This window comes from Lissotriton helveticus, chromosome 7 (assembly GCF_964261635.1).
Source record: "Lissotriton helveticus chromosome 7, aLisHel1.1, whole genome shotgun sequence".
NCBI classification, from domain to species: Eukaryota; Metazoa; Chordata; class Amphibia; order Caudata; family Salamandridae; genus Lissotriton; species Lissotriton helveticus.
The window spans coordinates 1,074,841,894-1,074,857,710 of NC_136068.1; the positions used below are offsets into that span (position 1 = coordinate 1,074,841,894).

Below are 15,817 nucleotides of genomic sequence, written 5' to 3' on the forward strand. Positions count from 1 at the left end.
GGTTCCGCTATCCAGAATCCTTGCAAACCTCAAACTTTGTCCAAAAAAAACTAATTTTCCTCACATTTCTGTGAAGGAAAGTACTGGAATCTTTTAGGAGCAAACAAATTCCCCCCACCCAGCATTCCACTGAGCCTCCCAACAAAAATGGTACCTCATATGTGTCGGTAGGCCTAGTGCCCGCAACAAGAAATGGCCCAAAATGTACTTTGGTGACTTCAAAATTATTGATTACAAAAGACCTTGTTTTGTGAGGGGGGCACCTGTGTTTTTGATCCTGGGCTCAGCGGCCATCTAGGGAAACCTACCAATCCCAGACATTTTTGAAAACTAGACACCTGGAGGAATCCAAGGAGGTTTGACTTGCATGGATCTCCCAACGTTTTCCTACCCAGAATCCTCTGCAAACCTCAAATTTAGCTTTAAAAAAATCAAATTTTCCTCCCATTTCTGTGTGGGAAAGTTGTGGGATCACTGTTCTGACACAAATTTCCTACCACTCATTGTTCCTCCAGGTCTCCAGATAAAAATGGTACATCACTTGTGTGGATGGGCTAAGTACCCGCGGCAAGGAAGGGCCCAAAACGTATTATGGAGACATCAAAATTATGTATCACAAAATGAGCTGGTTTTGCAAGGGGGGCCCCTTGCATTTTTGGTCCCGTGCTAGGAGGCAATTTAGGTAAACCTACCAAACTCACATATTTCTGAAAACTAGACACCGGGAGAGTCCAGGGAGGTGTGACTTGCATGGATCGTCAAATATTTTCCTACACAGAATTCCCTGTAAACCTCCAAGCCCACGTTGCGTTTTGGGCCATTTCCTGTCACAGGCCCTAAGCTTACCCACACAAGTGAGGTACCATTTGTATCTGGAGACTTGGGTGAATGCTGGGAATGTGGAAGTTTGTGGATGTGCACAGATTCCAGAACTTTTCATCACAGAATGGACAGAAAATTTGCTGGTTTGTTACAAAGTTTGAGGTTTGCAAGGGGTTCTGGGTAACAGGACCTGGGGAGAGCTACATACGTCACCACATCCTGGATTCCCCTGGGTGCATAGTTTGCAAAAAGGTACAAGTTTCCTACGTTTCCCTAGGTGCCGGTTGAGCTAGTGTCCAAAATCCACAGCTAGGCACATTGCATAAAAGGGTCAGTTTTCAGTGGAAAATGTGATGTGAACATGTTGCATTTTGGGACGTTTCCTGTCGCAGGTACTAGACCTACCCACACAAGTGAGGTACCATTATTATCTGGAGTCTTGGGGAAATGCTGGGTGTATAGAAGTTTATAGCTACCCGCAGATTCCAGAACTTTCCACCACAGAAATGTAAGGAAGATGTGTTTTTTTCACTAAGTTTGAGGTTTGCATGAGATTCTGGGTAACATAGCCTGGTGTGAGGCACACAAGTCACCCCAACCTTGATTCCTTGGTGTATAGTTTAAAAAAAATGTAAAGGTTTGCTAGATTTCCCTAGGTGCCAGATGCGCTACGGCCCAAAATCCACATCTAGGCACATTTCAAAAGCAGAAAGAGAGTGGCTATTTTGGGGAGGGGGGTAGGGGCACTGGTATGCCCTTTCTGGGCAGCTCCCACCCCTACGTATGAAAAAAGTCAGCATAATCCCTGGCGCCTAGTGGGCTCTCCACCCCGGGGGGGGGGCAGATCAGGGGCTATTTCCCCCACCTGCCTCCGGGGAGGGCAGAAAGACTGTGGCCATTTTATTTGTGGGGTAGGGGCATTGACAAACCATTCTGGGCACTCCCACCCCTATGTACAATAAAAATGAAATCCCTGGTGCCTAGTGGACTTTCTGGCTCCACCAGGAGGGGGCAGATAAGGGTTATTGTACCCATCTGCCTCCAGAGGGGGGGGCAGAAAACTGTGGCAATTTGTTTTGGGGGTGTGGCATTGGCATGCCCATTCTGGGCAGCCCTACCCCTATGTATAAAGAAAAAATCCCTAGTGCCTAGTGGACTTTCTTCCCCCCGTGGGGCAAATCAGGGGCTATTACCCCCAACTGCCTTCTGGTGTGGTAGAAAGTATGTAGCATTTTTGGGGGGGGCATAGACATGCCCATTCTGGGCAGCTTACACCCCTGAACTTTGAAAAAAACAATCCATGGTGCCTAGTGGGCTTTCTGCCCCCCTCAGAGGGGGGGCAGATACGGGGTTACTACCTCCATCTGCCTCTGGGGGGGAGCATTAAGGCTATGGCACTCTTTTTTTGGGGGGGTTGGGGGCATTGGCATGGCCACTTTGGGCTGCCCCACCCTGAACTTTGAAAAAAAAGAATCCCTGGTGCCTACTGGGCTTTTTGCCCCCTGGGGCATATAAGGCGCTATTTCCCCTAACTGCCCGGGCGGGGGGCAGAAAGACTGCGACAATTTTCTTGGGGTGGGGGCATTGGCATGCCCATTGTGGCCAGTCCCTACCCTTACATATAAAAAAAAACCTAATTGCTAGTACCTAGTGAGCTTTCTGTCCCCCCATGAGGCAGATCAGGGGCTATTGCCCCCATCTGCATCCTGGGGGGGAGGCAGAAAGCTTCAATGCGCCCATTTGGAATTGGGGGAGCAAAGGCCCTTGCCCAAGGGGCTGCTCTCTCCCGGTGTCTAGTGGATGGATCCCTGCTTGTGGATTGCCCTCCTGCAGCGATCCCCCAGCAGGGATCCACTAGGGAGGGGTACCAAAATGATATCTCTCCTATGTATTTCGGTGCTCAAGGGCTGAGATAGCCCCACGAGCATTGGAACAGTGAAAATGAAATTAAGTTTCATTTTCATTTTCAATGTAATGACATCAGGGTGCAAATTGGGTGATTGCCATTGCATTGAAAATAAATAAAAATGCCTTGCGGGGGGTTGGGGAAGCTTTTCCTCACCTCCTGAGGCAGAAAAGAATGAAATCCCTCTGCTGTTGACAGCAGAGGGATTTAGTGCTAAGTGTGCACACAACTGAATGGTTCCATCATTAGCACATAAGCACTGGTGCTCATTAAGGAGCCATTTCGGCATGAGCACCGAAGGGGTTAAGGAGTAAAAGAATGTAAAGTCAACAACGTGTGTGATCTCAAAATAATCCATTCACTGTTGTGGTTTGTGTTTACCTCAAGTGTAAACAGAATGTATAGATGAAAGTCCGTAGCAGCCTCCTTCTCCTTTACCCTTTATACCTTCTCCAGGTAATCTCTGGATATTTTTTGGTGCAGGAGATCTGTGGTGGCACAAGTCACCTGACAAGCGATCCATAGGGTTTTGACATGTTGCTCACCAGTAGATTGCTCGTCTATTTTGGGTGGGTCAAGTTAATCTAAAATGATACTCCTTTTGACCTGGGGGGCCACCGCCCCCATGACTATGCCATGACTTCTAGTGTTGGTGACAAATTTGGTAACAGCATTTTTTAACCAAAAATCCCGTTGGATTTATCTCACGCTTGCCTGTGCTCACTCAGGTGCATCAGTGCAGCCTCCCGATTCACGAAGGAACTGAAGGTCTCTGCCCATATTTCCCTGTGCTCAGCACGGCACCTAGGGCCCTATTACATATTGGGCGCACTTTCCCTGTTTGCACCATAGTGCACCTTCAAAAACGTGCTCTATGGGCAAACAGAGAACGTGTGCCCTATTATGCTGAATACACTGCCCTGGGGCAGCGCTTTCAAGTGAAATATGAAGCACCTTTGAAGCCGACACTCAGTGACTCACTGATCAGGCGGCAAACCGCCTGTACTTTTAAAAGGGGAGAAAGATCCCCTTGCAGGCGGGTGCAGTGAGTGACTGTACCTGTCTGCAAGGGGATGCCTGGGGAGTCCATAGGGCCCTCTTGACCAGCTTCAAAGGGCTGCCATGAGGGGGCGCACTAACAGTGTCTCACCTGTTTGTGGCGCACTTTCATTGTGCCTTCTGACAGCTTCTTCGCCTTTGCTCTCGTGTCCATAATAGGGTGCAGCGCAGAGGCAAAGAGATTTCCTAATTTGCATGGGGCCCCTCCCCCATGCAAATGACGGAATGCCCTATTGAGATTGCACTGGTACTACATGTGTGCCAGTGCTATCTGCATTACAGAAGGAGCCGCACTACCAAAGTGTCTGAGGGGTGCACGAAGCTGGTGCACATGGCTGTTTCCCCCGAGGCACTCCATATTACAGCCTCAGGGGTTGTAATATGGCTAGAGCGCACTTTCCTTGTTTGCGCCCCGGCGCACCTTTCAAAAGGTGTGCCGGATGCAAACAAAGGAAATGGGTAATATCAGAATGAATGCGCTGCCCCTAGGACAGACGCAAATTCGTGCTACCCTGGGGGCAGTGGGAAACTCATTCAAGTTAAATACGGAGCAGATGCTTAAAAGCTGCTCTGTATTTCACTGCGCAGGTGGCAACCCGTCTGCACTTCAAAAGGGGATTAGAGATCCTCTAGGAGGCGGGTGCGGTGAGTGACTACACCCGCCTGCAGGGGGATGTCTGGGTTGTCCTTGGGCATATGGGGCACAATGTATAATATGGGCCCAGAAACGCAAATTCTCTAACTCATTTGGGGAAGAGGGGAGCAGCACAGACTACTGACACTGGATTTGTGTTAAAAGAGTCACCTTTAAAGCAGCAGGTTTACATCACATATAGTCCTTGGACCTTTCACCTAACGAAACTAGAACCTCACTATGCTAATATGTTCACCTATGTTAAACTACCTAAATGTCCGTCCCCCCCATAAAACTTAAATCTGAAAGTCTCTACCTCCTCCTCATCTGCTCTTTGGCAATTGAGACCTTTAACCTCCCATACAATTTTACTGCAACGTAACCATAAACTTCCTGCCTCATCGAGGCAAGATTTTGTCCACCTGATCCTTTACAGCCTAGATTGCGAGTGTCAACAACAATGAACTTCGCTAACCCAACTGCCCTTACACCTGCTTCAAAGGGACTACTATACATGATTCTCTACTCCTGTGCACTTGTTCCAAGCTAAAACCTGCCACAAACAAGCCCAACTGTGATATGTCCAGACCCTGAACCACCTAAAGTGAGTTTGGGTGGGTGATCCACCTAGATCCCACTCTCAGTTTAAAGAGATGTGGATCTGGCTGCTAGTTATTAGGGACAATGCACATCATATTTCAAAGACAAGGGTCCGGATAGCAGGACTGATTTTAGCCTCTTAAATTCTGGACTTCATGGACAAGTGTAAGCTTAAAGCTGTATTCCACTGTTCTCAAATTGTGGCATGTTCCAGCTCTGACTGTCAGATGTTAGCACACACTACTGCGCAAAAGAGTTGGGCTGCACGAAATATTCCTCAAGGTGTATGGTGTGACAGTCAGTGGTGCTCGTTTATTCTCCTATTCCTCTCGTTAAATGACCTTTAGTGCGCTGCTGCTAGTACGCATACCATTACAGCACAAGCGTACAGCGCGTACCATTAATATGCAAGTTGTTACATCGCAAGCGTTGTTACAAAACATGCGTTGTAATGGTATGTGCTATCCACATCGTTGTTTGGAAGGCGCTTCCGTTTCCAAACAACAAAGTGCAGATCTGACGCTGCTGGAAGCCGGAGAAGAGAGGAGTCATGGAGGAGAGAGAGGTAAATGTCTTTTTTTGGGCCATGCAGGGGTAGTCTTTTAGGTTGTAGGGTTGTGTTTGAGTAGAGTAGAGTAGTGTATTTGAGTCTAGGGTAGTGTCGGGGGTCGTGAAGGGTAGTGTAGGGGAGTAGTGATGTGGTGTTTGTGTAGTGTAGGGTAGTGTTTTAGGGTTTAGGGTAGTGTTGGAGTGTGGTGCAGAGCAGTGTTTCAGTGAAGGGAACGGACAGGGGGTAGGGGCAGGGTCGTGCTGGGGCTAGTGTTTTAGGGTTTAGGGTAGTGATGTGGTGTTTGTGTAGTGTAGGGTAATGTTGTAGGGTTTAGGGTAGTGTTGGGGTGTCGTGCAGGGTAGTGTTTGGGTGTAGAGAAGGACTGGGGGTTGGGGGACGGTTGTGCAGGGTGTAGTGTTTTAGGGTTTAGGGTAGTGTTGTGGTGTTTGTGTAGGGTAGTGTTGTAGTGTAGGGAGCGGACCGGGGGAAGGGTGAGGGTTGTGCAGGCGGTAGTGTTTTAGGGTTTAAGATAGTGGCGTGGTGTTTGTGTAGTGTAGGGTAGTGTTTTAGGGTATAGGGTAGTGTTGGGGGGTAGTGAAGCGTAGTGTTAGAGTGTAGGGTCCAGGAAGGGGGATGGGTGAAGGTCGTGTAGGGGCTAGTGTATTAGGGTTTGGGGTAGTGTAGTGGTGTTTAAGTAGTGTAATATAGTGTAGTGTAAGCAAGATTTTAGTGCGATGTTTTTAATTAGCATAAACCATAGTACATTTATAACCATTTGCGTTATAAATGCATGCCCAGTAAAAACTTGCGAAGTATTGGTTTATGTTAAGTAAAACCATCGCACTAAAATCATGCGTAGTAATGGTATGCGAAGTATCGACATACATTCATTCCTCTCAGCATGTGAGTAGCAGCATACTGCATTCACCTGTCAGTATTATCGAGGTTTACCGTAAACATGGATAGACATTGCCTATGTATAATGGCGTACAGGTGTGGGTTTAACAATGTCATGTCACAGTCAGTTTTTGGTGCAACTTGTGTTTATTGTGTTTTGTTAATGATCTACTTCTCACTGCCTATGCCTGTTCTTAAAATGTTCCATTTTGCTTCTAGGTTGGCTAACCTGAGAAATGTCTCTGTATGGTTCACCACAGTGGAAGACCATGTTGGTTCGCAGTCAAAGAGCCCCCTGCTTTGTGACATTGATGTGTTTCATCTTGATAGTCATGGTTGTCTCTATGTTTGCTTTCGTCAACTGGAGCTTCTCTGCTCAGGAACCGTTCATGGACACCAGAGCTCTCCATGTGGGCCTTGAAGAAGTGGAGACAAATCAGGATATGCTTGAAGCAGGAGGGTCTGCACCTACAGGTCCCCTCCAATGCACCATCTCCCCCGAGAGCAGGTTCGACTGTGCTCCTGAGAAAAATCTCACCCAGGGCCAGTGTGAAGCCCGTGGCTGCTGCTACTCTCCTGCTGCGGGGGATTCCAGAGTGGGACAGCCTTCGTGCTTCTTCCCTACCAACTACCCCAGTTACACAATGGAGAACCCAATAAGCACAGACACGGGGTACTGCGCTACCCTGATTCGCAACACGGCTACGTTTATGCCTAAGGACATCATGAAACTAAATCTGGATGTGGTTTTCGAGGACACCGGCATCATACACTTTAAGGTGAGTGGTTTTGCTGACCTTCAGGACAACTTTTGGTAGTGTAAAGTTGTGAATATAGTACCCTGATCTGATGGTCATATGATATTGGCAGGTTGTGTCTGAGAAGGCTACAGTGAGGGGACATTCTAACCGGAGGGAAAAGCTAGGAGGTTGGACATCAGCATACTGATCCAAGGATGCTGTTGGGACGGTATACAAGTGTGGCTAGGGCAGATACCACAGTGAGTGGACTCAGCGGCCTGATTGCATAGCTCGGAGGGCCAGCAAGGTTACAAATCTTGGTCGCGAGGAGAGGAAAGAAGCCACAAATTGGATTGGGGAGACCTCATGCTCATATCAACATGCCATCAATTGCTTGACGCTATTTGGATTTGATTTGATTTGATTTATCAATTTATAGAGCGCGCGAATGCCCGAAGGCGTCTTGGCGCTAAGATATACCCTTGGCTCTTGAAGATGTTAATTAGAGCTATGCGGAGAAAAGCCAGGTTTTAACTTCCTTTCTAAAAGATTTCAAGGATGGGCCGATTTTTATGGCAGCTGATTCCAGGTTCTTGCTGTATGTACAAGGAAACTTCTTCCGCCCCAATTGGCTCTTCTGAATCTCGGGACCCTGATGAGTTTCTGAGAAGTCTATTTGGCTCATAATGTTTTAGATGTGACTTCAAGAATTGTGATCCAGTTCCGTTAATTGCCTTGTACGCCAGGCACAATGATTTAAATTGTACCCTTTTTGCAATTGGCAGCCAGTGCAGGGTTTTTAGTTTGTGGCTGATTGGTTCAAACTTAGGTATGCCGAGTACAAGCCTGGCTGCTGCATTCTGTAGGCGTTGAAGTTTGGCTAAGATTTTCATCCTGGCTCCAGCATAAAGGCCATTCCCGTAGTCCAGTCTTGACAAAGCTAAAGCTGTCACCACTGTCTTACGCGAATCCAGCGGTAGATACGGTAGTATCTTTTTTATCATTTTTAGGATATACCAAAGTGTTGATGCCAGCTTGCTGGCTTGGGCGTCAAATGAGAGATTGGTGTGTAGAGTGACTCCCAGGTTCTTCACTTTTTCTGATGATTCTGGGCATCTTCCCATATTTTTAGGCCACCAAGAGGGAGACCATATATTTGTGTCACCTCCTAGTATCATGACCTCACTCTTGTCCCCCGTTAAGTTTTAGGCAGTTTCTTTTCATCCATTGGCTGACCTGTACCATGGAATGTTGAAATTTTTCTGCTGTGTCCTCCACATCCTTACTGATTGACACCACGATTTGAGTATCGTCAGCGTAGGATATTGGAGTGAATCCACAGTTCCTTATTATTTCAGCAAGAGGGGCCACATATAGATTAGAAAGAGTGGGGCTCATCAAGGAGCCCTGCGGGACCCGCATGGCAGATTGAATATATTGGATTTAGCTCCTCCTGATTCTACCAAGAAAGTTCTGTTCTCTAGGTAGGAAGCAATGAGGGTACAGGCTGAGTCATGTATTTCTGCTGCTTTTAGTCGGGTTAGGAGGATCTCGTGGCTGACCGTATCGAAGGCCGCCGATAGGTCAAGTAGCACCAAGGCGGCCTTCGCTCCATTGTCCAACACTTGCCTAAGTTCCTCCACTGCTGTGAGTAGAGCAGTCTCCGTTCCGTGTCCCTCGCGAAAACCGAACTGAGAATGGTCCAGCCAGTCGCCATCCATCAGATATCAGGATAACTGTTTGTTTAACAGTTTCTCGATAATTTTTGCGGCAAAAGGGATCCTGGCTATTGGTCTATAATTGTTTGGAATTTCACAGTCTAGGTTTGGTTTTTTCAGTTGCGGCCTGATCGATATCATTTTCCAATCATCTGGAAAGATGTTGGTTTCGATAATTTGGGAAAATAGTTTTTCTAACACCAGGCTCAGCTGTTCTGAGCAGATTTGCATTATTTTAGGTGGGCAGGGGTCCACTCTGCTACCTGAGTTAGTGGTAAGCACCTCTTTCTGGATCTGATCTACTGTAGGAGGGGTGAAATGGAACAATATGGGTTGAACTGATTGTTCCACTGGATTTATTAGGTGTAAGGTATCCTGATCTGCCGTCTCCGTGTTGTGATTTTTAAAGGAGTCATAGACTGAAGATACTTTGCTAACAAAGAATTCACCTAATGTGTTACAGAAGTCTGATGACATTTCTTCTGAGTTCAGGGGTAAAGTGCAACAGTGCAAAGTACAATTCTGTTTCTAAAAGCAGTTTTTAAAATCAATTTAGTTAAAATATCGAACTAGCTCCCGGCTATCTCGCCTCAGGAGTGGATCAAGGTGTTCTGTGTGCGACAAATGGACCAATCATATTTCATTGTAGGGAATCTTCCTGGTCGGTTAAAATAATCCATATATTATGTCATTCTGTTTCAGACTCTAAAAATAAAACAATTGTTAAACAAATTGGGATAGGAGGCAGGTGGTCAACATCAACCCCTTGTGTAAAAATGTAGTAAAAGAATGTGTTTATGTGCTGACAACACTTTGTCGTGAAGAGTAGACGAGCCCCTCTTCGCTGGTGGAAGTCTGTGGTTAGCAGTTGGTCTGGAGGCTAAATTGTCTGCAACTGCAGCGTTGGCATACCTGAGTTTTGATCCTGATTCCGCGCTCGATAAGGACTAATGGGTTATCCACCTTAATGAATCATTATTAATTACTTACAAAATACTTTATAACCCTGACAAAATGTAATATTGCAGGGAGGAGTGTTCCTTGCAGTTTCTTCCTCGACTCTTTTATTCTGATGCTAATATGTACCATATTCTAAAACGTTCCTTGTAAAGTGTGGCTTCTCTTAAGCAAATAATTCTAAAAAGCAGTCATCAATGAAGATTGGCGTACATTTACACTGGTGCTTGATATGAGGAAATAGGCTTGGAGCTGGCCCATTGCGTACCATTTGTTGGCTTACATGGCACTGTTCTTTACAGCCTCGTAATTCGCCAAGGAAGGCTTAACATCATTTATGCTCCTCTCTCTTGATTGATTCAACTTCAGTGCCCGTCCGCTGCTCCCACTGTAATTGAGGTACTATTTTGTTCTGTTTAACTTTTAGTGCCCTGCAAACAGAAGGCATGTGACTGGCAAAAATGTGCCTAGCACAAACAACATTGCAAAGATGTATTTTCTATAGTTAACATTCTTTTGTTTTGCCAAGTCTTCTTTTCTCACTTTACACTCATGTTTTCTTTTGTTTTTGCTTGCGGTCGCTGTTCTCAAAAGATGAGGATTATTTTATTGCAAAGTGACATTGTTTCTTTATGTGTAATTTCTGAAATTATGCTTTAAGGCATAATTTTTCAGTAGACCCCAATCACCCCATGACAATCTGCCCCATTTCCAATCCATGCCAATACCCCTCACCCCACACCAATCCAATCAGATCCACTCAATTCAGTCCACCACAGACCAAGCCAATCCACCCCACTCCAATTCAAACCACTCACCCCAAACCAATCCACTCCAATCCACCACACTCTAACCCCCTCTACCAACTCTAATATGCCCCATTCCAATCCAAAACAATCTGCCCTAGTCCAATCCAACACAATTCGGACCCGCTCCAATCTTCCACACCCCAATCCAAAACAACCTGCCCCAATTCATTCCAAAACCATCTGCCCCAATTCAGTCCAAACTAGTCCAAAACAATTGTCCCTACTACAATCTGTTCCACTCCAATCCAAAACAATTGGCTCCACTCCAATCCAAAACAATCTGCCCCACTCTAATCTTCCTCAGTCCAATCTGCCCCACTTTAATCCAATCCACTTCACCCTAATACACCCACTCCAGCCCAATTCACCCCACTCATCACAATCCACCCACCTCCAATCCAATCCACCCTACACCAATCCAATCCACCCCAATCAAGCCCAGTCCAATCTACCCCACTCCAATCCAATTCACCTCACTCCAATCCAATCCACCCACACCCTCCCCAGTCCACCCCACTCCAATCCACCCCACTCCAATCCAGAACAATCTGCCCCACACCAATCTGTTGCATTCAATCCAAAGCGATCTGCCCCACTCCAATTCAAAACAGTTTGCCCCACTCCAATCCAAAATGATCCGCCCACTCCAATCCAAAACAATCCGCCCCACTCCAATCCAAAACAATCTGCCCTAGTCCAATTCAAAACAATCCGCCCCACTCCGATTCAAAACAATACGTCCCACTCCAATCCAAAACAATCTACCCCACTTCATTCCAAAACCTTCTGCCCCAAACCAATCCAAACCAATTGGCCCCACTCCAATCTAAAACAATTGGCCCCACTCCAATCTTCCCCACTCCAGTCCAAAACAATCAGCCCCACTCCAATCTTCCTCAGTTCAATCCACCCCACGTAAATCCAATCCACTTCACCCTAATACACCCACTACAGCCAAATCCACCCACCTCCAATCCAATCCACCCACCTCCAATCCAATACACCCCACACCAATCCAATCCACCCCAAACAAGCCCAGTCCAATCTACCCTTCTCCAACCCATTTCACCTCACCCAAATCCAATCTACCCAGTCCACTCCAATCATTCCAATCCACCCCACTCCAATCCAGAACAATCTTCCCCACACCAATCTGCCTCATTCAATGCAAAAGAATCTGCCCCACACCAATCTGCCCCATTCAATACAAAAGAATCATCCCACTCCAATCCAAAACAGTCTGTCCCACTCCAATTCAAAACAATTTGCCCTACTCCAATCTGCCCCTTTCCAATTCAAAACAATCTGCACCACTTCAATTCAAAGCAATCTGCCCCACTCCAATCCAAAACAATCTGCCCCACTCCAATCCAAAACAATCCACCCCACTGCAATCGAAAACAATCTGCCCCACTCCAATCTGCTCTACTCAGCCCCACTCCAATCCAAAACAAGTTGCCCCAACCCAATCCAAAATATTCTGCCCCACTCAAATCCACAACAATCTGCCCCACTACAATCCAATACACCTCATCCCAATCCAATACACCTCTCGTCAATCCAATCCACCCCAATCCAGCCAAATCCAATCTACCCTAATACAGTTCACTCCAACCCAATCCAATCCACCCAAATGCAATCCAATCTACTACACTCCAATCCACCCCCACCACGCCAATCCAACTCACTCCATTCCATCCCATTCATTTCCACCCCACTTAAGTCCACCCCACCCAAGTCCACCCCACCCCACACCACACCAATCCAGTCACCCTATTTCATTCCACCCCATTCCACTCCACTCCAATCTAATCCATCCCATCCAGTCCACCCCACTCCAATCCACCCCACTGCTGTCCAATCCACCCCACCCCACTCTATCCCAATCCAATCCAGCCCATCCCAGTTCAGTTCACCACACTCAGTCCAGTCCATCAAGCCCACCCCATTCCAATCCTATCCACCACAATCCAGTCCATTCACCCCACTCCACTCCATCCACCCACTCCAATCCAATCCATTTTATCCACACCACCCCACTCCAATCCACCCTTTCCAGTCCAGTCCAACTCACCCCTCCCCATCACTCTATTTCACCACACTCCAAACCACCCTACTCTAATCCAATTCTACCCACTCCACCCCATCCCAATCCAATCCACCCCACCCTACCTCAAACCAATCTATTCCACCCCAATCCAATCGACCTCACTCCATTTCAATTCACCCCACCTCAATTCACCCCATCCAGTCCACGCACTCCATCCACCCCAATCCACTCAATCCAACCCACTCACCCCACTCAACTCCAATCCAATCCACCCACGAACTCAATCCACTCCAAACCACTCCACCCTATTCCACCCCACTCCACTCTACGCCACTCCTCTCTACAACACTGCACTCTATGACACTGCACTCTACGACACTCTCTGACACTGACCCACTGAACTCACTTCCCCTCTTCTCAACTCTAACATTCTACTTCCCCAACGTCACTCTATGATACTCTACTCCAACAAATCCAGTACAGGACATTCTAACTCCCCCCATTCCACTCTAGGACATTCCACACCACTAACTTTTAGTCATACTGAACAGCGGCCACACTGGTGTACAATACGGCAAAACCACATTGTAAAAGCATTAGCTCTTGTATATGTGAGACCTATTGGCTTTTACAAAGCTTGTTAGATGTGCTACGGAGACAGATTTAGCTGCTTTACCAGCATTATGTTTTTCAAACAAAATACATACTGCGACTTTTATTCAGAGGTTTTATTACACGCCAGTCAGGAAGTTGCGATTTCATCTTTCTGATGACGACAGGTGCGCGAGGTGTCGCTCGGAGGAAGCAGGCTTCCTTCATCTGGCCTGGGGGTGTGGCGTGATACAGGAATATTGGACGCAGGTTCATGCGGCGCTCCAGGTCATGATTGCAGGCCCTCTACCACTGAACCCGGTGCTGATGCTATTGGGGTATACCAAGGATATACCCAAAACGCACCGACGATTTGTAGATATTGCGTTGCTCCTTGCTAAAAGGAGAGTAGCTTGTAAGTGGGGGAGGGGAAGGGCACCAAAATTCAAAGAATGGTTGGATGATCTTACATACTGCCAAGACCAACATGGCATCTATGCAGACTTAATGCCTGCACGCTGCAGACCCAAGGATATTTGGTCTCCGCTGCAGCTATACTGGTTGTCCCAGGGGTCTCATAATGACACCTACGCGGGTGAGGGGCAGCTGACTGAGTAATGGGCGACTTACTGTCGAGCGACGCCCTGATACGACTACAGCACCCTAGTTGGCGGTGATACCCTCTTTCTTCTAGTGGAGAGGCGGACTGCTCAATGTTGAGACGAGGTAGAAGGATGTGGGACACATGCGGTTTGGATATTGATATCTATGAGGCATGTGACATAGCTCCCCTGTTACACTTATGTCGAGATCGGGCTGGTTCTTTCTTTGCACGCAGGGTTTGGGAATAGGCACATGTACGGGTACCCCACTGAGGGATTGGGAGCCAGGCATCACTACACGTCAGACGCTGACCACTGCACCCGTGTTTGGTAAGCCCACTGGGAAGAGGGGGGGGGGCTGTCTTAGGTGCTGCATGCAAGGGACACTGACACCAATGGAGCCGCGGAATGTCACCTGGTGGGGTTGGTATATGCAGAAGACCGCGAGAGGTCTGATACTCGACCTCCCTAAAGCAGTATCTTTACCTGGATGGGTTATTGTTGGGATGGCCTGCTGGAGTGGTGGGACTTCCCCGTGAATTGCAACCCTCACTGTGCTATGCGTAGTGCTGTACTGATGATGTATCCACCCTATTGACTGTCGTACCTCACTGTGCTGCTCAGATGTGATGAGATGCTCTGGCCCAAGTAATTATACGAAGCTTTCTTAATGTACCGTAACTGTAACATGCTGTTTGGTTGGGAACGATGCGAATGTCTTGTATCTCTGTCTAAAGCAATAAATAAAGGTTTAATTAAAAAAAAAGATTTGAAAAAAAAAATACATACTGCGACTTCCGGTGATCCTTCTTTTCAAATGTTATTAATATTATGCTTCTGTCCACGACACCACACAGAACGGGGCACTGGATCATCCCACTTCAGCCATTTCCCCCCCTCACTGTTCATTACAGCATTTTGCTGGTCCAAGTGCATATCTGCCTAAAAGGTAGTCTGCTTCAGTGCCAGGGTTGGTGGGCTGGTCTCTGCTTTCATTTCATGTTTTTAATGCATTTTTGTGAAGTGACATTTTTAGTTATTATCTTTCTGCAAATATATGCACACCTCCATGAGATAGCAGCTTTTTTTTAGTTTGTATTACTTTTAATCTCGTAATGCCTATTGAATACACTTGCAAAATAAATGCATCACAGATTACAAGGCCAGACCTGCTGACTTTGCCAAAGCTTGTCACTGTGAGCTGTACTAATTGTAAAAAGAAAAATTCCACTAAGTGCCCAGCAAGCTGCTGCCCTCTCACATCAAATGGGAATTCACACCAGAGGCTGACTAGGCTGCAGGGGAATGGCGAGAGCGAGTCTTTATTGTGACTATTAGTCATCTTCGTGATGCACAGAATTTTTTTCTTCACCAAGAAATGTACTCTCTGAGCAGCAGTATTTGCTAGTCTGTTTCTTGCCTGCTTTATCCTCTTCCTCATGTCTTCTCTCTGCAGATCACAAATCCGGCACAAAAGCGGTTCGAGGTCCCGATAGAGACCCCAAAGGCCACAAAGCAGGCCCCCACCAGGCTCTATGATGTACAGTTTTCGAAAAAGCCCTTCGGTTTGATCATAAAAAGAAAATCCAATGGCTTGGTCCTGTGAGTTGGCTTCTATTTTTATACATAAACATGTATTTGTGTATAAATTAAGTATACATTTTAGTATGAGCTGCTCTAATGAATGTGTTTGTGTGTGTGAGCATGCGCATGCAAAGTTTTCTTGTGCGTGTACATCTAATTGGGGAAAAACCTCGGTTTCTATTGCATGTGCTAGGTCTTTACATTTTTCATCCATTTTTTACACCGATCACTAATGAACCAGGAGCATTGCATCTGCAGAGATTTGCTGTTATTCGCAATCGAAGTACTGTCTCGACAG

The 15,817-nt window shown here is 46.8% G+C and overlaps 1 protein-coding gene across 1 annotated transcript in view; it reads left to right on the forward strand.

The window, feature by feature from the left end:
• Positions 1 to 15,817, forward strand: part of GAA (alpha glucosidase) — a 469,553-nt gene that overhangs the window by 23,719 nt on the left and 430,017 nt on the right. Inside the window, exons 2-3 of the mRNA XM_078654064.1 lie at positions 6,688 to 7,247; positions 15,392 to 15,537. Of these exons, the coding sequence (XP_078510190.1) occupies positions 6,705 to 7,247; positions 15,392 to 15,537 (689 nt within the window). The 5' untranslated portion in view covers positions 6,688 to 6,704. The remainder of the gene's footprint in view (positions 1 to 6,687; positions 7,248 to 15,391; positions 15,538 to 15,817) is intronic.